The sequence below is a fragment of the Equus quagga genome, chromosome 1, assembly GCF_021613505.1.
Source record: "Equus quagga isolate Etosha38 chromosome 1, UCLA_HA_Equagga_1.0, whole genome shotgun sequence".
NCBI lineage: Eukaryota > Metazoa > Chordata > Mammalia > Perissodactyla > Equidae > Equus > Equus quagga.
The window spans coordinates 32,902,020-32,928,817 of NC_060267.1; the positions used below are offsets into that span (position 1 = coordinate 32,902,020).

General features: G+C 39.1%; 1 protein-coding gene across 5 annotated transcripts in view; it reads right to left on the bottom strand.

Annotated features, from left to right (window-relative positions):
* The window catches only part of BMAL2 (basic helix-loop-helix ARNT like 2), a 72,496-nt gene that overhangs the window by 7,640 nt on the left and 38,058 nt on the right, over nt 1–26,798 (bottom strand). For 4 of the 5 annotated variants that reach the window (XM_046651529.1, XM_046651699.1, XM_046651460.1 and 1 more), the window contains 9 exons: nt 22,567–22,646; nt 21,024–21,116; nt 18,199–18,316; nt 17,217–17,360; nt 4,380–4,620; nt 3,796–3,902; nt 3,490–3,640; nt 2,505–2,563; nt 1,647–1,755 (listed from right to left, as the gene is read on the bottom strand). In XM_046651529.1, coding sequence (XP_046507485.1) covers nt 1,647–1,755; nt 2,505–2,563; nt 3,490–3,640; nt 3,796–3,902; nt 4,380–4,620; nt 17,217–17,360; nt 18,199–18,316; nt 21,024–21,116; nt 22,567–22,646 — 1,102 coding nt within the window. Of the gene's footprint in view, nt 1–1,646; nt 1,756–2,504; nt 2,564–2,911; nt 3,088–3,489; nt 3,641–3,795; nt 3,903–4,379; nt 4,621–17,216; nt 17,361–18,198; nt 18,317–21,023; nt 21,117–22,566; nt 22,647–26,798 lie in introns of those variants that run through there. The other variant, XM_046651764.1, reaches the window with a different exon arrangement.

Genomic DNA, 26,798 nt, shown 5'->3' on the forward strand with positions numbered 1-26,798 from the left:
TTTATTTTTGCTGAGGAAGATTGTCCCTGAGCTAACATCAGTGCCTATCTTCCTCTATTTTATATGTGAAACGCCTGTCATGGCATGGCTTGATAAGTGGTGTGTAGGTCCATGCCTGGGATCCAAACCAGTGAACCCAGGGCCGCTGAAGTAGAGCATGCGAACTTAACCACTACGCCACCAGGCCAGCCCCTATATGTATATATATTTTTTAACTGTGAATGGAGTTGAGCAATTTTTAAAGTTTCTTGGCCATTTGTACTTTTTTATATTCATGACCAGTCTCCAACTTTTTAAATTGAGTTATTTTAATTCAAGTTATATAAACCTTGTTTAATAACTATATTATTTATACTAAAGTTTAATATAGGTAAAGGTTAATATAATTACTGCATTTTATCATATGAAATACACACATTTTCTGCAGTTTATAATTTGTCTTTTAACCTTGTTAGTTATAATGGTTATAATCATGCTTAAGTTTTGAGATTTTATATAACTAAATTTATCGATTTTTTTTCTTAATGAATTCTGGATTTTGTGCAGTGTTTAGAAAGGATTTTCCAAACTAAATAAAAATCCAGACCTGTGTTCTTGAAATACTTTTATCGTATTTCAAAATACTTTTACTTAACTTAAATATTTTATAGTATTTCAAAATACTTTTACTTTGAACTCTTGGATTTACCTAGAATTTATTTTCGTATAAAGAATAAACTTGGGTATAGCTTAATTTTTTCCCAAATGGTTACAAAGTTATTATAATGCTCTTAACTGTTTAATCCAGTTCCTCTTACTGACGCCCCTTGTACCATATAATAAATTTCCATGTGCATTTGAGTCTTTCTGAAATCTATCCTTTTACATTAACCTACTTGTGGGTTGTACTAAAATGTGTTAGTGACTGTAGCTTTATACATATTTTAATATTTGATAGAGTTAGTCTCATTTTATTACTTTTATTTTTTAGAATTTTCCTGGATATCCTAATATGGTTAGTATCATTTGTCAGATCCTAAAAGACAAATGCATGATGGTATTTTGACTGGATTCACATTGAATTCATAGGTTGGTTTAAGGAACACTGACATCCTCACAATACTGAGTCTTCCCAATGAAAACTTATATCTGGAAAGTTACTCAAGTCATCTTTTGTGTACCTCTGTAGCATTTTAAAGGTTTTTGTCACATAGTTCTGGACACTTCTTGTAAAATTTATACCTAAATATTTTATCTTTTTTGTTGCTACTGTAAAGATGATCTTTTCTTCCCTTATATTATTGAACTGGTTATTGTTTGCATTCAAGAAATCTACTGATTTTTTAAAATTAAAGTACAATCGACATACAATATCCCATTAGTTTCAGGTGCACATCATAGTGACTTGATATTTAGATGCATTACAAAATGATCATCACAACATCTAGTTACCATCTGTCACCATACAGAGGTATTGCAATATTATTCACTATATTCCCTATGCTGTGCATCACATCCCCATGACTTATTAATTCTACATCTGGAAGTTTGTACCTCTTAATTCCCTTCACCTATTTCACCCATCCTCTACTGATTTTTTAAATTTTGGCTTTGTAAATATGATGATAATTTTACTTGTAAAAATATTTGCAGCAGTAAAACATTACCTTTGTAAGTCCAAAACTTCATTTGCAATATCTGTTCCGATACTACCAGCACCAAGTACTGTTCCAGTACACATTCTGGGCACACTAATACAAGACTGTCTGGAAGATTCTAAGTAATAACAAAAGGAAAAAATCAATTGAGGACTTTGAAAAATGTATACAACTTTGGTTAAGATCTTTCTTTGAGTTCCAATATATTTCCTATTTCCCTCTTTAAAAGAAATAGACTAGCTGCATCCTAAAATGTTAGGAACATTATACTTATCGTTACAAACTTAACTCACGATGGCTTAAGATGCTTATGAAGAGTGATATGAATCAAATGTGTGGAAAGTCATTGAGGGTACAATCATGACCTATAACCCTTTAGTCCAGACAGTTCCTTCCCACTTTAATCTCCACACTGAAGCCAGAGCAACACTACTTTATTTTTAATACTTCCTAATATTTTTGTATTTATTTATACAAATAATAGATTAAAATACTCCTGTGGTGAAAAACTAAGATAAGCAAAAAGTCTCCCTTAATGCTTTTCATTAATTTGTCCAACAGATATTTGAATGCCATAAAGTATAAGGAACTATGCTAGCTGCTAGGGATAGATAATGGATAAAACACCACTCCTGCTCCTGAAGAACTCAGTGCCTTGGCGAGCCAGTTGAGTGAACAACTAATTGCAATACAATGTAGGATCATAACTAAAATGTGACCAAGTACTGTGGGAATTCTGAGAAGGCTAACTCAACCCATAGATGTCTTTTCAATTTCACCTTTAAATTTTTCCCTCTCTAAGACAGAGAAAGAAGACAATAATAACAGTCTTAGTCAGAAGTCTCCCTCATCCAAAACTAAGCTCACCTTCTTTCGATTGAGAGCTGCAAGGAAGTAATGATGCTTCTCCAGTCTCACTATGTCCCCTAGAATGGAGACACATCATAGGTGATTTTTTTTAAGGTAAAGGAAACAACTACATTAAGTTTCATGTATTTGATTTCTCAAGTCTTGATCCATCTGTTTTATATACACATTGTTAATGCCACAACCAGACATCAAGGTACTGATGTGCTACATAGCAGGGTTTGACAAATACCCTATTACCCTATAAAGCACATATTCTCACAGTTACAGTTCATATACTAATGATAGGAAGGAAAGGATTATTGGGATGGGGAAGAGGGGATGCTGCTGGAGGTACTAAGCTTTGGGGCTCTTTTTTTTTTTAACTAAATATTGTGGATAAGGAAATAGAATTGGTGTGATGATACCTTATAGCAATTTCAAAGAGAAACTTATAGAAAAATAATGCTTGAAACAGGGCCATGCTAGCATATTGAGCAATTCAGGAAAAGTTGGCTCTTCCTTCAGGCTGACACAGCCACAGCCCAGGGCTTGGCAAACAGTAGTTGGCCTGAATTTCTGCTCATCCCTCAGCCAAGTCCTCCTGCACAATCACATGTGGTACCCAGGCTTAGAAGACGGACATGCAAAAATGATGTAGAGGATAAAACAATTTCTTACAATGATACACAGTTTCAAGCCACATCCACACTGTTTGTTGGAGGGACAAGACAAGGCCATGAAAGGTAGGAAGGAAATGCTTGAGTAAATGTTTACTATCACATTTTATACCAAGCAAAAAGGAATTTATTACAAAATAGCAAACTTCTAGCTTAATTCTAAGAAGTAACGCAATGAACAGTGAATGAATTACTCAAAATATATACTCAAGTTATAAAGCCTGAGGATCATACAGTTTTAATGGCTTCGAAAGATGAGAAGAGGGAAGCAAAGATACTCATTTGAAATTAATATAAAGTTCTTACCAACATAAAAAATTACTTACAAAACTAAAGTGTTGACAGACACAATATATTCCAGTTCTTTGGTCCAAGGATTTGTGAAACTAAACCACTGGCTTTTTAAAGTTACAAAAGAGCCATCTTTCACTCTGAATTTGTATGAATCTGTAAATATTTTCTCTTTACTCTGCAGAACTTAACAAGAAAAGATAATAATCAGCATAACAGTCTACGCCATATAAATCGATCCCTCGAGGATTAATTCAAGTTTCAGATTTCTCAGGATTGAGAAATTAACAGCTGAAGCTGTAACTAAAAAGTACCAAAAAATTACCCCACTCAATGCATACCTGCTTTGTGCTTGTCAGTCAAATGACTATGGTCATCTTGATGAAAATATTCATAACAAGAAGTTCCCAAAAGTTCCTGAGGCAGATATCCTAAAATTGCTGTTGTCCTGGTTTTAAAATGGAAAATAAACTTCAGAATTGATGAATGTATTCCCTTCCAGAACCCACATGTGGGCAGGCTAGTAGGGAGGTGGACCAGGGGATGAGTAACCCACATGCATCACTGGGCTCCCTTTGGCTGCCATAGACCCAGACTAGGCTGCAAGACAGAATGGACACCCAAGCACGAGGCTACGCCAGTGGCCACCCACCAATACCAATACCAATACCAATACCAATACCAACACCCCAATAACACTGTGGCCACAGACCATGCCCAGTTTCTGCACCACTGGCTAAGAAATATTCCAAGTTTACATTTTGGCTTGAACAAATTTATTCATATATCCATAGCCCTATTTCATTCAAGCTTTATTTGCTGTTCTGAAGCCTTAAAAAAAAAATCCAGCAGTGCTACTAAGCCACATCTTTAATAGCCTTAAATATCCATTGAACTCTAATCATTATGGCATGTCGATGTCTACCTTTGATCCACATAGACAAATTTTCCATTCATTGTAAAACGGGTTATAAATTCAGTTGGTTTCACTTTAATCTCTCCACTGTTCTGTGGGACAATACATGGATGTAATCTTCCAATGGCAACAAGGCAGGTAAAATTACTACTGTCTTTCTTATTGTCCCTTTCTTCTTCCATTCCAACCATATTTGGAGGCCAGCTTCTCAAGTAACCAGTGCAGTGGATAGTACAGAATTTTCTATGATCTAGTTCAAAAGTTTAAAAGAAGAGCATTTGTCAATTATAACTCAAAATTCAAAAAAGATTAAATTTTAAAAAGCATTTGAATCATTATGAATAAATTCTTAAATTTCTGACTATTTATACTAGTTATAATTGTGCTATGAAATATTCTTTTAAGTATGATAAAATATAAGCAGGGAATAGTATTGCATTGAAAATAAACCCATCATGTTTATTTGACAGCTTCATTCTTAATGGGTTATTTTTCTTAGGAACTAAACTATATGCAGTACATCAAAAAGTTAACAGATTGTTTTAATTTAGATTTAAATAGGTCTATGGCTACTTAATTATTGCCAAGTCAATTTTTAAAATTACAGTAATTCATGTTAGAAAAAGTAAAACTTCATGTTCCCTTGATCTCAGCCACAAAGACATTGTTTTCAGCTTCCTAAATTTTTCATATATTATAATTTATATTCAAAAGTTTAAGGAGGACAATTATGCATACACTCTTAAATTTCTATGTTAGTACTTATAATGGTTAATAGATACATAACAGATTATAGGAACATTTTAGAGCACATTTGGAGAAATTTATAATAAAAGGTATAAAAATAAAATTTGACTCAAATTTCACTTTTCAGAAAAATTCCAAGCAATTAACTCACAGGAAAAAGCTCCTCAAACAGGTCCAACCAGAATAATAAAAAAATTGGAAATAATCCATTTGCTCAAATATCAGGAAATGCTTAAGAAAACAATGAAGTAAACACAGGCGTATACACATTACGGCAATCCACAAAAAAAAGTGACTTAAAGGTTTAATCTTTAAGAAAGGAAAAAAGCCTAGTAAAAATTACTTAAAACAGTTGTTGGTTGTAAGATTTAGAAAAGACCAGAACAGTCATTGTTTTAAACTGGCACTTTTTGGTAAGACTGTTACTACAAATCTTCAAAAAAATTTTTTCAATAGAAGATGATATGGGCTGTCTTACAAGATAGCAACTAAGAGTAACAGCCAAGATTTAGAGAATACTTTATGTGCCATGCTCTGTTTAAGTGCTTTAAACGTCTAGTTCATTTAATCTTCTTAACAGTCCTATGAAGTGTTCGAATATTATCTCCATTGTCTTAGGAAACTGACAGCTAAGGCCAAGGTCACAGCAGGGAAGGGTGGAGCTGAGGTTTACGTGTAGACAGGCCGGCTCCAGAGCTCCCTTTCTGAACCCTGAGTGCTCTGTCATGGAAGGCATTCACACAGGAGTTGCCTGGGTGATGAAGGGGGAAGGGTACAAAAAGGTTTTCAAGCCAGAGGGAACAGCCAGCGCCAACCGAGAGTAAAGAGAGTGCAGTCAGATGTGGCTGGACACGAAAGCAGGGAACAGACAGTTTAGCTCTCCTGCAAGCCATGCATAAGACATTGTATTCCTAACAGACATCAGCCCCTCCATGGTCCACAGAGCCTTCAATTACAAGCCGTTATCTCTTCCAACCCCAAACCAAGTCTTTTATCATTTATTCCCTACCCTGTTTAATGGCACCACAATCAACGCAGGAAGTTAAATGAGAAACCTGGGAGTAGGCATTCCAGGCTCCTGCCTTTACCTCACCCAACATCCAAGATACCTCAAAGAAATTAAAATTGGGATAAGCCTAAACACAAAGTTTTCATTCATATTAACAAAACTAGATGGCAGTCAAAAATAAAAAGTTTATAAAACTAAGTTTGGCATTTCTGATGACGCGAATTTGCAAATGATACTGACTAAAAATATTCTACTCAACTGAAAACACAGACAGAAAAAGAAGGTTTACATTTATGTATGGAACCTAGCCTTTTACTTTGATCCTTCTACCATTAGATAGATGGGTTGTCGTAACAGGCTTAACAACTAAATTTCCAACTAAATCTGCCCCTCACTTCTCACCTTGAACATTTATTCAGTTGGCACATTTCTAGTTGGGATTATGTGATTCTACCCACTGCAATCTATTTGATCAATTATCTAAAGTTAAAAAAAAAATCCCACCAAAAAAACCTTATCCCAAGAATTCTTTTAGACTTTTCCCTAAATATTGGGGTCACAGGCCCCAATCCTTACCAAATTATCTATTTGCATCAGCTCCATGGGAGAGATTCATGTGTAATTTACTCCATGGTTTAAAAAAGGGAAAAAACCCTTTATTAACCCAAACACTGCTTCAATTTACAACTTTCAAAAATCCTCTATGAAATTTTTCTTCAACTAGTTGCAGGCTGGGTCTCCCAACTTGGTTTCTTGCTGTCTTAGTTTGAATTCTCACAGAAGCAGATCCTGAGACAAGGATTCAGGAAGTGCATTTGAGAGGTGATTCCACAGAACACTGGCAGGGAATTGGGGAAGTGAGACAGAGAAGAGAAAGAAGCTAATGCAGGATACGTTTCCCAGCAAGTTGCCACTTTGGGAAACCAAAGCTAAACCTATTGGGGGCATTCTGGGAAAAAAATGCAGTACAAGAGCCTCAGAGTTATGTGGCTTGAAGGGAAAGAGAGCTCTAAGATATTGATCCATCAGCTCCCTTCAGTCAGTGGATGTGGGAGGCTCCCACAGAGCTCTGATTCCCTGCCACTGGAAGCCTGTCCCTAGCTAGTGGAAACAGAACTGTCTCTAAGGACCAGAGGAAGGTCAAGTAGAGAGTGATGGGTGTCAGACATTGGAAGCCAGGGGCGTGCCCCTGAAGTGGGAGGTGCTGACAGGATATGTCATGGGGTTCTGATAGCATCTGCCACACTTGTACAAGAAACCAATGGACGCTGGGTGCATTACTGATGATCTTTCCAAGATAAATTTAGAAATACCTAAGATATTTGGTAGCAGTCATCCATCCTTTTCGGCCTTTGATTTCACAAACTGAAACACATGAGTAATTTTATCCGTATCTTAGAATCTTTTTCAAAGTTTGAATCCATGACATTAATGTTAGAAGCAGGGTTGAAATAATGTTTTCCAGTGTCAATCTTGTTTTGTAAAACCTTTTTATTATGGAAAATCTCAAACATACACAAAATCAGAGAGAACAGTGTAATGAAGCTCCACTTGAGTGACTCATGGCTTTCCATAAATCTTAAATTCAGTTTCAATTAGCATAAAAAGGGCTGCTTTCTAGTCTTATTTTAAATTTAAGTGTAACTAAGGCAAAGCTATGGAGATAAAGGATCAGTGGTTGCCAGGGGTGATGGAGGGGAGAGATGAACAGGCAGAGCATAGAGGATTTTTAGGGCAGTCAAGATACTCTGTATGACATTACAACAATGAAAGTATATCATTATCCATTTGTCCAAACCCACAGAATGTACAACACTGAGTGAACCCTAAGGTAAACTATGGACTTGGGGTTATTATTATAATGTGTCAATGTAGGTTTCATCCTTGGTAAAAAAAAAAAATACTATTCTGGTGGAGGATGTTGATAACTGGGAAACTATGCATGTGCAGGGGCAAGGAGTACATGGGAAATCTCTGTACCTTCCTCTCAGTTTTGCTGTAAACCTAAAACCACTCAAAAAATAGTCTTAAATTATTGTTTAAAGGTTTAAATGTAACTGACATGTCATGGTAAAAGGGAAGAGAAACAGCTGTACTAACTACAGGTTTTCCTCATTAATGGGGAGTGGTCTTAAAACAGTGATTCCATTGGCTACTTACTGTTGGAAAGAACAATTGAGTAGTAACTACATGCCCAATACAATCATTTCACTTGACAGATACCGTCCGCGGTTAAAGTAGAATATAAAATGATCTCACACGTGGGCAGTCATCCACGTGGCCAATCAGGGTTACATTCTGCAGTGACCTTATCCTGGCCCAGGCATCTGTCTACGTGTCTGTCTATACACAGTTCTCCCCAAACCAGGCATGGTGAGGAAGGGCCCAGCTGATGGTTAACACATGCCTTACCATCCCTAGGCCAAACTGGCCTCATGCCTTTGGCACAGAGCTCTGGAGTATTAAGTGAATATTGGGTTCAAGTGCTTGAGCAGATTAAAAAGTCTGTTTTCAGAGGATATTTGACGCTGACGGCAAGCATCTGTGCGGCCCGGCTGGATGTGGGAGTGAACAATTGTGTGTGGGCAGGAATATACTCCTACAACAGAAGCCAACCCCCTTGCTGAGCATCTCCTACAGAAATCATCTAGAGGGCATCTCTTTCATTAATGACCTTCAGCATCTAGGAAGCTTCTCTCGTAGGTGGCATGGCATGGTGGAAAGAACACAGATTTTAAAGCCAGATTCCTGATTCTGCCACTTTCTATGTGACTTTAGACAAACTAAGCTTTTTAGGCTTCAGTTTCTTCACTTGCAAGATATGGATGGTTTGCACAGGATCGTTATGTTTATTAAATTAAGTACTTTATGCAAAGTGCTTGGCATATGGTACATTTTAAATGATTACTGATTTTCTTGCGCTTTCATTTTCCTTCTCTTCTTTCTGAACCACAAATAATGGCTTCCATCTATTGAGTGGTTGCTGGGAACCATGCACTGCATTAGCCATGTGTAATCCTAACCACACTCCTAAGAGGTGCTGTTATACCCATTCTACCAGTCTGCTCGGGCGGCCATAACAAAATGCCACAGCCTGGGGGGCTTAAATAATACGAATTTATTGTCTCACAGTTCTGCAGGCTAGAAGTCCAAGATCAAGGTGTTGGCAGGTTTGGTTTCTCCTGAGGCCTCTCTGGCTTACAGACAGCTGACTTCTCACTGTGTCCTCATATGGCCTCTTCTCTATGCGTGTGTGTCCCTGGTGTCTCTTCCTCTTATGAGGATGCCAGTCACACCAGATTAGGGACCCACTCTTATGACCTCATTTAACCTTAATGACCTCTTTAAAGGCCCTATCCTCGAATACAGTCACGTTGGGGTCTAGGGCTTCAATGCGTAAACTTTGGGGAAACACAATTCAGTCTGTAACACCCATTTTTCCATATATTGAGAGGAAATTGACTAAGGCCACGCAGTTGATAAACAGCAGGCCTGACATTAAAATCCTACTGAATTCAGAGTGCAGGCCCTTTCTACTCTGTCCTAAAGCCTGTCCACCATCATGGCTGCTGTGAGGAGAGGCTAGTATGAGAACATGGAACATTAGAACGACTTAAAAATGTCAGTTCCTTTAGCTCATCACAGAATTCAACTATGAATTAGCTCTAATTGACATTTGCCGGATATTCTTGAAACAGCTATTTTTCCAGTAAGATTATTAATATTTATTCCAAAGGAAAGAAATTTTCCCTGCCTCTTCCATAAATCTCTAAAACTTATAATAAAAAAATTATTTGTAGAGGGGCTGGCCCCGTGGCCGAGTGGTTAAGTTCACGCGCTCCGCTGCAGGCGGCCCAGTGTTTCGTTGGTTCGAATCCTGGGCGCGGACATGGCACTGCTCGTCAGACCACGCTGAGGCAGCGTCCCACATGCCACAACTAGAAGAACCCACAACGAAGAATACACAACTATGTACCGGGGGGCTTTGGGGAGAAAAAGGAAAAAATAAAATCTTAAAAAAAAAAAAATTATTTGTAGAAACCACATGGGAGGACTAAAGTTTGATTATTGCATACTTCAAGAATGCTGTCTGGATTTTTTTTTTTAACTTATGACTATACACACACGTTTTTGCTTAAGATTCAATATTTACAAGACTGCTTCAAAATACTATAACAGTACCATGGAAGGAGGACATCCCACCTTCCTTTTTGTATCTTTACAAAGGGTTAAAAGACCATACACAAAGTATTTTACTTCCAAGATTATTATCAGTGACTGACTTGGGCTCCCATGTATAAGAAAAATCCTCCAAGAATATATATATTCAGTCATGAGCTGTTTTACAATTTCACAAAACCAAAATGAAAAATCTAAGGCAACAGAAAGAAAGAAGAACCTAGAGTTCTGCCACCAGTTTTTAATGTCAATTTAATAAACACTTATTTTTACCAAAGCCCAGATTCCTTTGGTTCCAGATTTACTTCTCATGAGAATTATGGTAAAGAAAATGGTCAAGTTGTTTGCTCTCTTAGTCATCTCGGGCTCCCACAACAAAACACCACAGAATGGGTGACTTAAACAACGGAAATTTATTTCCTCATGATTCTGGAGGTGGAAATTCTGAGATCAGGATGTCAGCATAGTAAAGTCCAGGCGAGGGCTCCCATTCAGCCTTGTAGACAGCTACCATCTTACTATGTGCTCACAAACAGCAAACTCTCTGGTGTCTCTTCTTATGAGGGCACTAATTACATCACAAGGGCCCCACCCTCACGACTTCACCTGAACTTTATAATATCCCAAAGGCCTCATCTCCAAATACCATCACATTAGGGTTTAGGGACTCAACATATGAACTTTAGGGGACATGATTAAGTCCATAGCATTTGCTAAAATCTTCTTGGGATAAAATATTTAGAAATATGTTTAAATTGCTTCTTGGATGAAATCAAAACACTATAATGTCGATTAATTCACTAGATTCTTAATTGTTCTTGTGGATCTAAGAGTGATTATGTGATGAATTAGGAACAAAGGACAAGAGGACAGTCACTTATGCCTTCAGTAAATGTTTATTGTCTACTATTGCTAGGCACCACGGAAAGAGAAATGAAGCTCTCATTATAGTGTGGGAGGCAAATGAAAAAGAATTTCAATACAGTGTGGAAAGGGCAGCAAATATGAGAGATACTCAGCATTATTAATAGATTACCAAAGGTGGGTACCTGGGACTCAAGCCAATCAGAATGGGGAGAGTGTGAAGAGGTGTCGCCTGTGCTTTAATGATCCAGAATCTGCCAACAGGCTGGCATGCTCCATCCCTTCTAGCCAGATGGCCTGTGCTGCTGCTGGGATTCTGTTTTGGAGATGCAGGTTGGGTAAACCTCCAGGTCATCTGAGTAGGTGCCTGAGCCATAGGCTTGACAGGGTCAGTCTTCTCTTCCATTGTGGGCACTCTCAAATCAGGATTAAACTTTCGTTATGGTGGAGAAGGATGTCATCAAACTGCCCTCTTAAATCTTTCATGTCTTCACTGATCATCCTGTAGGGTCTGCCATATTGGGGAAGAGAACCTTTGAAATGTTTCTCGAGATTCTCTCAGCTGGTCTACATGTCTTGGCCTCCTGCAGTATTAATGTGAAGTACTAAGGAGTGCATACCCAGGGTGTCTTATTTGGTACTTCATAATCTACTGCAGTGATGGCAATGATCACTTAGCTCCCACTGGGCCCAGTACAACACAAAACATTCTTCCTTCCTATCAGGTTAGGGATCTAATAAAGGAGCAGAGATGTTCCTAGGGGCATCCCATAGGCTCATCCATTATTTCTCTAAGCTCTAATGCAATGGTCTTCAAACATTATCTATTTTGCATGCTATAAAAACATTAAGCATCTCTCGTGTGCACAAGTTATACACATCTACTATTGTACTAATACACTAATATATACTAGCATACTAATATAGTATGTATATTACAAAATACAAAACTGAAATGAAAAATATGAGAAAAATATGGAAAACAATGTTTTTTGTTTTTTTGTGAGGGAGATTGGCCCTGAGCTAACATCTGTTGCCAATCTTCCTCTTTTTGCTTGAGGAAGATTGTCACTGAGCTAACGTGTAACAATCTTCCTCTATTTTATGTGGGATGCTGCTACATTGTGGCTTGATGAGTGGTGCTAGGTCTGTGCCTGGGATCCGAACCTGCAAACCCCAGGCCACCAAAGTGGAATGTGTGAACTTAACCACTACGCCACCGGGCCAGCCCCAAAACAATGTTTTAAGAACAAATTTTATTAATGGCCAAATGTTTTTCTTCCTTAAAAATTATTATACATATTATTTAATGAAAGGGATATAATTAGTTATGTTTTATTATCTTTTAAAACTGTACTTTAACTCATTGTGAAATAGTGATCTGAAGGTATGGTTCTAAATCTAACTGCTTACTCTATTCTCTTTTTCTTCACAGCACTTATCACCACCAGCAAGGTTTCTCTTTTGTTCACTGCTCTGTCCCCAGCATATAGAACAGCGTTTGGCCCATAAATGTGTACTTAATAAATATTTATTGAAAAAAGTTCTTTCTGAACACAACACCATATCATAGTGTGTTGTCACGCATCCATCCCTTCCCTACTCCACAGTCAGTGACCTTGTGTTGGCAGCTTGAAATTAGCCACAGTGTAATTATTTACACCACAGAAATTGGCAAAGCTACAAATCAGAGCTTGATATATTTTTTTGTTTTCTGATTCTCTAGACTTGTGAAAGTGATGGACGAAATGTCAATAATGAAGATTAAACTTAAATGTGTGGTTTGTCTGTAGTTGTTATAAAGTGAGTAGTACAAAACCAAAATGAGTAATCTTCTGGTCTTAAAAAACTAAGCAGGGTCAGCTCCAGTGCCCTGGTGGTTAAGTTGGGCACGCTCGCTTTGGTGGCCTGGGTTTGGTGCCCGGGTTTGGTTCCTGGGCACAGACCGACATGACTTGTCTGTTAGTGGCTATGCTGTGGTGGAGGCTCACACACACACACACAAAAAAAGAGGATGGCTGGCAGCAGATGTTAGCTCAGGGTCAATTTTCCTCAGGGGAAAAAAAATAACTAAGCAATTCAGCAAAGTCACTCATATCACTGACAAATGAGTGAAGTTCCGACACTCATGGTTTCACTTTCATCTTACTTACTAATGTAAAGGAAAATATCAACCAACATTCTTATCAGAACTACACCCAGAGAGCTGGTTAGGAAACACTGACCAGCAAACCATGGCACCCAGCCTGCATTGGCCTACAGATCTGGCCCCAGTGCCTTCCTTCCCAACACTATCTTCTGCATCTAGGATCTAGTCACACTGATCTGTAAGTCCCCAAAACACCAATTTTTTTCCTACCTCAAGGTCTTTATACTTGTCTCTCCATCAGGAATTTCATCCCATAGACTTTCCTTCTCATCATTCAGGTCTCAGATCAAATGTCACCTAAGAGACTTTCTCTGAGTATTCTAAAGTAATTACTTCTTCCTCGTCCCTGTCCTCATTATGCCATTTTGTTGACTTCATTAGTCTTTCCACTACCTAAAACATTTATTAATTTACATGTTGATTGGCTGTCTCCTGTCCCTATAACATAAGGTGCCCTGGAGCCATGACCTGTCTGCCTCTTCCCAGGGTATCCTTCGCATTTTGTAAGAACTCAATAAATAATTGTTGGCTGACCAAACTCTATTTAATTAGAGACTACTGTCAGGCAACGACCTCAGACTTGTCTCTATCACTTTACTTAGGCATAGCTAATATGTAGGGACCTTTTTAGAAACAAAATCATGATAAAGCCACGGGAAAATGCAGGTGGGGGAGGCATCTCCACCCACAGAACTTGAGCCCCAGTCTTAGGCCTTGCAGCCCAGGGCATCCCTTCTTCCTCCATTCTCTTGTTCTTTCCTCCTCTTGTGCTCCCAGAGAATCTCATACTTAACAGAAGAGTCTAGGGGCTGGCCCCATGGCTGAGTGGTTAAGAAGAATCTAGGGGCTGCCTCAGCGGCCCAAGGTTTTGCCAGTTCGAATCCTGGGTGCAGACATGACACTGCTAGTCAGGCCATGCTGAGGCGGCATCCCACATGCCACAACTAGAAGGACCCACAACTAAAAATACACAACTATGTACCGGGGGGCTTTGGGAGAAAAAGGAAAAACAAAATCTTAAAAAAAAAAAAAAGACAAGAGTCTAAAGCAGTGGTTCTCAAGGTGGGTTCTCTGTATTAGCAGCATCAGCGACACCTAGGAACTTGTTAGAAATGCACATTCTCAGGCCCCACTCCAGACTTATTCAATTAGTGTTTTAAATCCCTCCAGGTGCTTCCGGTGTAGGCTAAAGTTTGAGAACTATTATCTAAAAGGATCTTAAAAATATATTCCTCCAGCTCACCTAAATTCTACTGAACACGTGGGAGGAGTTTAAACAGTGATGGGTGAGTTTGGGTGGAGGGTGAGGTTTTGCCAAGGGGTTTACGAGTAGAAGCTTAGTGTGGATAGGCAGTCTCAAGTTCAAGAATAGGAATTAATTCAAATGTGGACATGGGTTTGAGATGGAGAGACTTGGACAAATTTATTCACGTCAGAAGGGTGACTGGGAGGCCCAGAAGGGAGAATTAGATCAGGGTCGAGGGGAAAGAATACAGAGGCTGAGAATCAAACCTGTGGGTTGCAAGGTTTAGCAGCAACGAGTAAGTTGGTAGGGCAGGGGGCGGAGAGAGAAATCAAGCTTTACAGATGTAGGCTGGTTCCACTGGGCACAAGCCACGCACCAAGACAAACGGAGGACTAAAGGCTAGTGCTAAATAAGCCCATGAGGAAAATCTTCTCTTCCCAGAAGGAAAGACAAATTAATCTGCTAATCTTTAAAACACTTACAAAACTGGTAATTCTAGCCTCTACTCAATTTACAACTTGAATCAGACGTCACAGAGATTTCAGCCATGTTAAGGTAGTTGCGTTGACTGCCATGTTTTCCTCTCATGGATTGCTGTGTAGATTGGGTAATTCACTTACGGTAGGATCTGCTTCACCTTTAATGCAATCCTAAGGGTAAAATGTACTACAGTACAGGGTCTGCCTGGAGTACGACTCCGTGGACCATCCACACAGAAGGAATCTTCCTGCCCTTGGAGACTATTTCCACACGATATGGCCATGTCCCAACAGGGTAAGATGACTATGACTGACTTGGGAAGGAAGGCAGAGAGAGCAGGGACCTTGAGGTAATGACAGTGATGGTACTTACCATCTGCTCTGCACCGTCCTAGGAGTCTAGGTGCATTATTCCTAACCGAATTCATAACAGCTCCTAACATTTATTGAGTGTTACTATGCTAGGAACCATGTTAAACCCACTACACGTATTAACTCATTGAATCCTGGGAACAGCCCTGTGAGGGAGGCTCTGATGTTATTCTCATTTTACAGCTGAGGAGAGTGGGACCCAGAAGGATTTAGTAATTTATCTTGTCACATAGTTAACGGTCCCAAGTTAGGATTCAAACCTGAACAGCCTCGGTCTAGAACCTATGTATTTACCCACTCCACAAAACCACACAACGCTGTGAATATCCTTGTTTTGCAGATAAGGAAGCTGAGGCTCCGGGGGGTTAAGAAACTTGTTCACAATCACACAGCTAGCAAGTGGGAAAGCCCCAATCTGATCCCAGTGAGCTGGATTCCACAGCCTCTTCACCACCAGTTCAGCTGTGACGTCCACCCTGAGGAGGCCGTGCATGTGACTCCAGACAACTCTCACCATCAGAGCCAAGGGCAAGAGGGAAGCAACTGACGGTTTACAAACAGATCCCCCTTAGGACGGCTGATTCACTCTGCTCCTGTTTCTTCATAGTATAATGTAAGAGTAGGGGTTTAGGTTTGAGTGAGTTTTGCCTATTTCCCTTTCTGTGAGTTACTGAACCTCTCCAAGCCTCTCCTGCCCAATTCTAAAACAGAGTTAAGAACAGTGTTTTCACGGTGATTAAAACACTTATTTAGGGGTTGGCCCATGGTCGAGTGGTTAAGTTCGCGCACTCTGCTTTGGTGGCCTGGGGTTTGCCGGTTTGGATCCTGGGTGCAGACCTAGCACTGCTCATCAAGCCATGCTGTGGTGACGTCCCACATAGAAGAACTAGAATGACCTACAACTAGGATATACAACCATGTATTGGGGCTTTTGGGAGCAAAAAGAAAAGAGGAAGATTGGCAACAGATGTTAGCTCAGGGCCAATCTTACTCACCAAAAAATTTTCAAAACCCTTGTTTAGCTCAGTCTGGTGGGCAAGTGCTTACTAAGTGAGAATTAGGGATTATCAACTTAGGTGGCTACCAAAAAAGATTCTGACCAAAACTTGTAAATAAACTGAATCTTGCAGATCTATATAAATATCCGTTTAAAGAATGTGAAAGGAAATCTCATGTTAAAATTTGCACTGGGAATCCTATATCTAATAGGTTACATGTTCTTAGGCAAAAAAGTCATGAGATATTTTGCCATCCCTGAAATTTCCCAATTATGTCAAATAGATGAGTGTTAAGTCAATTCAAAATGTAAATATCTGCAAGACAAATCTGTAAAAGAATTACAAGGAAACAGAACTCGAAATATTTACCAAAGAACCACAATGTCAGGAAAATTAAAACTACACCTGTAACTTAAGAAACTTTCACCAAAATTAAATCAGATTCTTGTAGTATTGTGGTTTGTTCAAAAGACCTAACTTTTATATTTTAAAAGTAATAATGGAGTTTCATAACAAAAGTTTTATTTGCATCTCTTCCCATTTGATAGTCCCCAAACTGCAATTTCAACGGCACCATGAAAATCTGGGGAAATAAGGAAAATAAGTAATTACCTGATAAATTTGAAAGATATGATGAGCCAATCTAAATAATTCTGGTTAAAAAACAATCTTATTTCCTTAGGTGCCGTTGGCCTCAATTATCTGCCTTGACCATACACTTTATCTTTTCTGTACAGAAAATATTTAGGACATTAATTTTATATCCATGCCTCAAATCACTTGGCATTTGAAAATGATGATACCTTTCTTCTTTGAGTTAGGTAAGCCTTCATGCTCTTCTTTGACAGAGACTTTACAACTCTTCATCCGACAGAAAAAGGATCGTCTTGAGCCAGAATACACACGTGTCCTTCCAGTGTGAAAATTACTGTGAACTTGCAAACCAGCTTCCACGGCAGAAGGAGGCAAGAGAAGAGGTAGAAAAGAATATTTTAAAATTTTGAAATTTATCTCCTAACATTTTCTGATCATCTATTACATATTTTTATAAATTGAAAAATAGAAATGGTTAAAGCAATGACATCATTGCACAGTAAACCCCAAAGTGAAACATACTACAAAATGGATTTGCCAAGCAATCACATTTTTATAACTTATGAACACTTGCAATTTATCTTTATTTTTTCCCTCAAGGGGTGGATAATAAAGATAACTTAAATGAAATTAAATAAAAATTAAATAAAAAATGTAAAAACCCTCAACTAAAATAGTAATCAGTGGCATAAAGCATCATTAATTTTACAGGGTAAATAATTACTTGGTACTAAGCATTTTCAGAGACGATAAGTATTTTTGGAGAAGATAAAGAATACTTACACTTCCCAAGCACAATTATACAAGGTCTTTCATATTGAGTAGACCTAACCCATATAAGAAAGAGAATAAGTGTCTCTCAGCATATAGCTACATAATGAAAACTCCAGGAATTTTTTATCCCAAGTGATACTTTTTTTCAAAGATTCTGTTAGCATATGAAAAATAGCATATATGAAGCAAAAAGCATCTTCATATGAATAAATTTGTTTTTAAATGTGTATATGAACGTACAAATTCTCTATAATAGTTATATTGTGAAACTCTGAGGTTGATGATGGTAAAGTTTAACAAATAATTCTCCTCTTGATAAAACTATAATTAGCTAACTTTTCAAAACACTGGCAGCTTTACTTTTAAGTAATAATTCTATTGACATAAAATGGGAAGCACGCTGAATTGAGTACTTACTTTTGGCATCTATTAACTTCTCTCTTGGTGAGATATCCGAAGAAGAAAGCTGTTCCTTTACTTTGGCCACATCTTTTGGATGTAAAAAGTCAAATAAGCTTTGTCCAGTCAAACTAGCCTATTTATAAGGTAGACGTTCGTTTAAAATCAGTACCAGAATTTTTCATAATTTTTCTCCTACAGACACATGATAGTCTTTCTTTTGTTAAAGTTGCTTATCTTAAACTCAGAGTTACATCTACTACACTGTGTGACATTAACTTAGTGTTAAAAGCAGGGTGAGACTTGTAGATAGAAAAATACTACACGTCCACAGAGCCGTATCTGGATATACACAAACCACATCCGAACACCTAACCACTCACGTTCTGTTAACTTTTGTTACTCTTATTAACATCTCCCAATTCACATGTTACTTCTAAATCATAGTACGATTTACTTTAAACCTTTTTTTCTTTGGTAAAAATAGATTATGTTATAGTGTAATACGGAAATCACAGAATATCTGTGACTTTATGGTGTGCCTCAAAGAGATCTACCATATTACTAAAAAAAGAAAAAATCACGATGCTATTGAAAACCATCTCCCACTTCCCATCCCACTTCTCCCAACATGCAGCGTGCTCCCAGCTCTATGCCTCTGCTTGCCTGGCCTCATCACCTGGAATTCATTATCCCTTCCCTACAAACTCAGCTCCCTAGCCACTCCAGCCCACTGTCTTTACTCCCCAGATTCCCTCTCCCAACCTGAAATGTCTTCCTCCCCTTCTCCGCTCATCTTAAAGCCTAGCAGACATTCTACTTCACGTGTGAGGCCCTCCCTGACCCACAGTGATCACCCCTCTTCTGAACTCCTTTGTTACCCAAGAAGATGCTCCTACAGAAGATAGAACAAATGAACCAGCTGATACAAATAGCCTGGACTGCTTGGCAGTTAGATATCTCATACCAAAGAAATTTGCAATCTGATTTATACATCCATCTATTGTGTGACTGGTTAACATAAATCTATGCCTAGAGCTCTGCTTCAGAGCAAATCAGGTTCTGAATCTGAAAAGCAGAGGATGAGACCATGCATCAGGGGGATCCCAAAGTCCTCCTGAGCAGTCAATGAGTCTCTTGAATGGTCTCTGAAACAGAAAGTCAGTGCCCAGGGGGCTGGGCTTCATGTCACTAATCTGGAACTTAAGTGTTCATTGAATTGTTAATTAACTTAGTTAATTAACTTTGAGTTGTTAATTAGTTTAGTGTGTGAGATGTTCTCTATCTCCAATTAGAAGATAGAATAATCAAATCTTGCCCTGCTTTTGCGTCCCCACCTATAACCAGCTGTATGATTTATTTAGTTCTCATTCTTTCTGTATGTAGGCTCATAATATCTTTCCTGTTATTTAACTCATTATCTATGAATGCCTTATATCTCTCCAAGGTTTCAAGTTTTAGGGGAATAGAGGCTTTAATTAATGGGCATTATTTAAGATTAAAGCTGTGGGCTGTCTGATTTCTAGTTTAAAGGAGACCCCAGGTGCTAGTTTATTTTTTTATTATTTTTTGTGTGTGTGAGGAAGATTGGCCCTGAGCTAATGACCATTGTCAATCTTCCTCTTTTTGCTTGAGGAAGATTGTTGCTGAAGTAACATCTGTGCCGATCTCCCTCTACTTTATGAGGGATGCTGCCACAGCGTGGCTTGACGAGGGGTGCTAGGTCCATGCCCAGGATCCAAACCTGCAAATCTCAGGCGGCCGACACGGAGCGTGTGAACTTAACCACTACACCACCAGGCCGGTCCCCAGGTGCTAGTTTATTTACTCTGCTGGATTAGTTTCAGTGCTTTAGTTTTTGAGTAACTAGTTTAAACTAAACAGTGTTCAGTAATGAGGACGTAAAGCAATTACAAAGCTAGTTAAGTAAGAGACATATTGCAGAATTTGTTGCCAGAGATTAGATGAAAAGCTGCTATGGAGGCCACCCGGTGGCGCAGCAGTTAAGGTTGCATGTTCTGCTTCAGCAGCCCAAGGTTCACCAGTTTGCATCCCGGGTGAGGACCTGCACACCACTTGTTGAGCCATGCTGTGGCAGGCATCCCACATATAAAGTAGAGGAAGATGGGCACGGATGTTAGCTCAGGGCCAGTCTTCCTCAGCAAAAAAGAGGAGGATTGGTGGCAGAGGTAAGCTCAGGGCTGATCTTCCTCAAAAAAAAAAGAAAGCTATTATGCAATGCATACAACTTAATAATAAATAATAACACTGTCTCTGGGGCTGGCCCGGTGGCATAGTGGTTAAGTTCACATGCTCCACTTCGGTGGCCCAGGGTTCACAGGTTTGGATCCCAGATGTGGACCTACACACTGCTCATTAAGCCATGCTGAGGTGGTGTCCCGCATACAAAATAGAGGAGGACTGGCCTAGATGTTAGCTCAGGGACAATCTTCCTCACCAATAATAATAGTAATAATAGTAATAACACTGTCTCTTAGAAGGAACAGAGAAGGGTGACTAACGTTTTTCAGAGACTCTCAAATATGATGCCTTATTTAGTTTTTACATCCTGAGAAACAGGTATAATCATCCTTTCCACTTTTTACATAGAAGGAAACCGAGGCTCAGGAAAATGAAATAACTTGCTGAAGGTCAGGAAATGAACACTATTGTCAGTCATAAAAATCTCTTTCTACATATCTTTCCATCTCTCTTAGAGTTCTAATTTAGCAGAATCTAATCCCACAGCCCAATGGGAAAAAAGGGTTCAGAGAAGAAGCTTCGAAATGTGTTTTCTCAAAAAAAGAAAACATAGTATGGAAAATATCCTCAGTTTTGGATACCTGATCATAATTAAGTATTTTGGAGACTGATTTAGAAACGAAGAGAATTTTTCCTCTTTCACATCCAACCACAAGTAGGAAGCCTTCTGCATTCTAGGATTTAAAAATATAAAAGTGAATATTTTAAAATTATTTGTCTCTCCCACACACACACATTTAGATTTTGAGGAAATTATTGTAGCAATAAAACTAACAGAGCAGTTCTAGAGCTAGTAAAATTAATTTTAAGAAATCTTCTTAAGATTTAAAAAGATTGATAAAGAACATCAAATTGAACCCTAGTCGAAACTGTTTTTGACACGGAAAGTTCAGCCATGGAATATTTAGTTGAGATATTTCTTAATGTAAAAATTACCAGTAGCAAATTCTCTACTGCATACAGAAACTAAGAGACCAAAACACATCAACAGTAACGATTGCCAGTGGATGTGTTGAGATGGATGAACTGTGTAGACTGGGGGTGAGGAAAGGATGAAGACATTTTACTGTACACCTTTTTATACTTTTTGAATAATGACAAAGTATCACTCATTTGAAACTAAACTAAAAAAATTCTAACCTATCAGCTACTCCCAGAAGATCTACTCAGTACATCCTCTGTGAAGCAATCTGTATGGAAATGAATACGTGCAGACACGCAGGATGAGTTTGTCGATCTCACTTGACATTTCCTTGAACTCATTTTATACCAATTGGAAACAAACATGAGGTAAATTAGGCAGCCATGTCCTATGGGGGCAGAACCAGGGTTATATTAAGTTATGACTGAAAAAAACTAAGATCAGTGCAGGATCTTTCAAAGCATACTGTACATTTTGTTTTCTCTAAAAATCTTGTTATTTGCAAAAAATCCTTTATGTTCCTCTTGGGAATACTATATTTGAATTCAGCTGTTCAAATAAAAAAAGGGGCTTTTAAAAAAATTAAAAGGAAAATGCACAAAAATACATATCAAGAACCTTTCTATTTAATCATATCATGGCTTAAAGACCAGTAGTCATAGTACAAGATCAAGACGCTTATGACCTCCTGGGGGCAGGATAAGCCAAGGACATGGTCGTATTTTCCATGTCAAATAAACCTCTAGGCCAGTGAATGTGAAAACCCATGCGTATGAAATGATGAAGACAGAAATGTCAAAGTACGGACTAATGACTCATAAGTAAGGAGTGCCTGGCTCATCTACGAGAACAGGATCCTGAAGGAATAGGATACAAGGAGATGCTTTGAAGGAGGTGGTACTGTGGGGAATAGATCCTACAGTGTCAGAGATGAGTGCATTAAATAATGTAAGGAGCTTAGCATTAAAGACAAGCTTTGCTGCATATTTTGGAGAGTGGCTATCCTCTGTCTTCACTTTCACAAGCCCAAACTAATAAGACACAGTTACTTGCATAACTTAAAATTTTATATTAAAGGAAATTCAATGTAATATAGAGTTCTGTATCTTTATAAAAGGAGCTAACCTGGAGGAAATCTGCCTCCCATTCAAATAAAAATGACAGGACAAATACAACTTAGACAAATATATCTCTTTCCTTACCTTCAGGATTAAGTGTCTGAGCTCATTATCCTGAATAAATGAAGGTCTATACGTATCTCCCACATAAGAATTTGTCATACCTAAAAATAAAAGTCAAAGTTATTAAAAATATAGTAGAGAGCCACCCCTGATGGGCTAGTGGTTAAAGTTCAGGGCGCTCTGCTTCAGCAGCCTGGGTTCGGTCCCCAGGCACAGAACCACACCACTTGTCTGTGAGTAGCCATGCTGTGGTGGCAGCTCACATACAAGAACCAGAAGCACCTGCAACTAGAATCTACAACAAACTTTGGGGATGGGGAAAAAAAAGAGAGAGAGGAAGATTGGCAACAGATGTTAGCTCCTCAGGGTGAATCTTTCCCAGCAAAACAACAACAAACCGCTGATCTTTGAAATATATACACATAGTAGAGATGGAAATGTAGTAGGTACTCAGTGAACATTAGCAATGCTGCTGCTGCTGACGATGATGATAATGGTATTTTCTCTTTAGCACACTCTAAGACTTCTCCTGCAATCATTCTCTTTCTTTGTTATTACTAGATTAAAATTTCCTGCTTTTAGATTGTAAATTCTTGGAACTATCTATTCCTTTATACTCAAACATGCAGACAGTAATAATTGTTCATAAAAAATAATTATAAAAAATGTAACACATCTACATTATAATGATATGCAACAATAATCAAGAATCTATAGTTATTTTTGTAATTTCTTAGCTTATTAAAACTGATCATATGAATTACCCTGATTGGGGAGATCCTGGAATTCTAAACTTTATGGAGTCATAGGATTTTTCACATGACCCTTGAAAGATCATACGGAGACTTCTGATAATATACAAAAATGTATAAAAAATAAATGAAATAATTCATTTTAAGTCCTTAGCACTGAGCCGACTGTTTTCAAATGAAAGTCTCTAAAGTAACCAAAGAGGTGGGAAAATGATAAGGAATGATCAGGTCAAAACTAGGTAAAAGTTTGACCTGAGAGAAGTCAGGAAAGCACCAAAATTACATTTGCCTTGAGAGCATCCCCAACCTCGACAGGGGAAAGCCCTTCATGGCCACAAGGGGGCACAGGGCACAGTCAGCCAAGCCAACATGCGCCATCCTCAGACAACCTCAGGGCAAGGGTCATTCTGAGGTCAATCAACTTTTCCTCCATTCTACTTCCCAACCTCCCTAACTCTAATAATCCTCTCCTCCTGGGGACGGCAAACAAAGTTGCTTTTGCAAAAGCAAGGTAGTGGTAACATCCTGAGACATTTTAACCACAAATTGGCCCTTGGATGGATCTGTAGCCCAAACTCACTAATAACCTTAGTGGGGAAAAAACACACCCAGAAAACCCACAACACCACGCGGTATGATTTGGTAAAAGTTTTCTCAGCTGGTAGCACCCCTAAGAGCCTGGCATAAGCAAAAGAAAATCTTTTCTTTTGGAATCTACCTTCTAGGTAGGCCTTGAAGAATTCTCCCAAGTGATTTCTTGATGCTGTTCCTTATTACTTGCATTGCTATTACCACACAGTGGCCTGGTAAGAGGGAGTTGAGAAAGGGCTGCGAGATGCAGACTCTGAGGGCCAGGCCAGGGTACAGCAATCAACCAACGTGGACAAGGCAGTGACGTTTCCAGGCCTGGCCTGGAGCAAGGTTGGCAGAAGTCTGCGGGCAAACCCCATCAGTGTGCTCAGCCGGGATGGGCGAGCCCTGACCAGGTGAGTGAGTGGGGGACGTGCTACCAAGAAAAAGAGGGCAGTAAGGGTAGAGCTGAAGCAGGTGTGGGTGGCTAATAAAGTGCATGCCACGATGTTCGTATACCTGCCAGAGGCGGGCGACACATTTGACTCTCAGATTTCTGATGGCCAAGATGAACGAGGAAACATCACTTACTTCCATTACAATGTTCATCAGATTGAAAAAATGACAATATCACAATAATAACGATCAAAATGACAATAACTACTATTCCTCCTCTTCCTCCGCTTGTCCCCACCATCATCATTGTATGCATTCTTTTTTTTCAGCTTTATTGAGGTACAATTGACAAAATTGTAAGATATTTAAAGTGTATATCGTGGTGATTTGATATACGTATATATCGTGAAAGGTTTCCCCCTTCTAGTTAATTAACATCCATCACCTCACCTATTTATCTCTCTCTTTTTTTTCTTTTTGGTAACATTTAAGTTCTACTCTAGGCAAATTTCAATTATACAATACAGTGTTAACCAAGTACAGACACATGCCTTACATTAGATCCTCAGAACTTATTCAACCTTTAGCTGAAAGTTTGTATCCTTTTACCAACCTCTCCCTATTTCTCCCACTCCCCAGCCCGAGGCAACCACTTTTCTACTCTTTGTTTCTACCAGTTTGACGTTTTTTTTTAAGATTCCACATACAAGTGATACCATATATGCATTATTCTTTACTCTTTTGTTTAAATAGAACTATTTATTTATTTATTTTTATTTTTCCTTCTTCTCCCCAAAGCCCCCCAGTACATAGTCGTATATTTTAGTTGTGGGTCGTTCTAGTTGTGCTCTGGGACGCCGCCTCAGCATGGTCTGGTGAGCGGCGCCATGTCCACACCCAGGATCGGAACCAGCAAAACCCTGGGCCACCAAAGCGGTGCAGGCAAACTTAACCACTTGGCCACTGGGCCGGCCCCTATCCTTTACTTTAATAACAACCCTATGAGGCAAATGCATTGTCCCCATTTTACAGATGTGGAAGTTGAGGATTAGAATGTTAAACAACTTGAGTAAATCACACAGCTATGAAGTCAGGGAGCCAGGATTTGAACCTAGGAGGTTTGCCTCCAGGACCCACACGCATGCACCGCTGTGCTCCACTGTCCCCCGGTATTAAGACTGCACACACAGAACGCCCGCAGGTTCTCTGAACGTGTATGCTGCAGAGCAATGTCATCAGCGAACTGTGGTGAGAGGAGCACAGAAATTAAGAATAAGCCTTTAGACATTTTTATAGAAATGTAATGTTGTTGTGGCATCTTAGCCCAGGATCCTTTTTCCACTAATTGTACTGGATTTTACAAGGGATGGGGGTGGGGAACACTTGTCCGTCACCCAGATAGTTTGAGAAGCACCGCTGTGGAGTGTAGCAAAGAAAATCATTTCATCATCCTCCTGTCTTTAAAGTAATTATGTGTGGACCAAAAGCACACGATCCACACACAGCCCTCCGATGATCTGGTGTCTAGGCTTTTGCGGAGCCAGTTGGGGGTACAGACTGGTGAGTCCCTGGAATGCAGATCCAGCTGCCTAAGTCATCTCACTTGTGGGCAGCACTGACTAAAGGATCCAGCCAGGATGTGTGATGAATACTTGACCACCTCACTTCAGCTGAGAAGGGCCAATGGTGAAATCTATGCTCTGTTCCAAGCAGTTCCCTCTGGCTTTAGACAGTGTCTCCTCCCTCCTGAGCTTCCCTTGCCTCTCCTCTCATTCAGACGTCCACTGGAAAATTTATCACACTGGGTTTAATGATCTCTTCATGGGTCTGTCTCCTTGTTCACCGTGAGCCCCCAGAGCACAGAGATCTCGCCTCATTCATTTTCGTATCCCCAGCTCAGAACAGGAGCCTAGTTGATGCTCAGTTCATGTGTATTGAATTAGTTGATTGACTCATGGCTTTTCCCTCAGGTCCTCCTTCCTCAGGACATTGGGAATGTGAAAACTGTTGGGTAATTTTAGGGTTGCAATCAAATGACCTCAGTTGAGCCTGCAAATGTTCATTGCTAAAATATTCAAGGGAAATACTGTATAAACCTTATGCAAGATCAGGTTGTGGGTAAAAGAGAATCTTATTTCTCAATAGACTGTTAGGAAAATAAGACCTCCAATCACATTCCCAAAATGAAGCCTGCCAGGCAGAATCCCAACACTTGTGCTGCTCCAAATGGCACCGAAGGGATGGACCCAGGGCTGTACTTTGTTTCCCTACTGCCCCCTCTCCAGATCTGCACACAGTCAGCTGGTTAGAGTGCATAAGCCATTTTCTACCATCTGTGGGGATCTAAGGAAGGTCTCTTAAAGTATTTATTTTTACAACTTGGACAAGTTACTGTTAAATAGACCTTTAATAGCTGTCTCTAGTTCTACTTCCTAATTTACAGTGTATGCTCTGCCCTGCACCCCCCCAGCCCCCCTACTGCCGCTTCCTCCAATCTGAATGGATTTCCCAGGATTTTTTGTTCATTATGAAGTA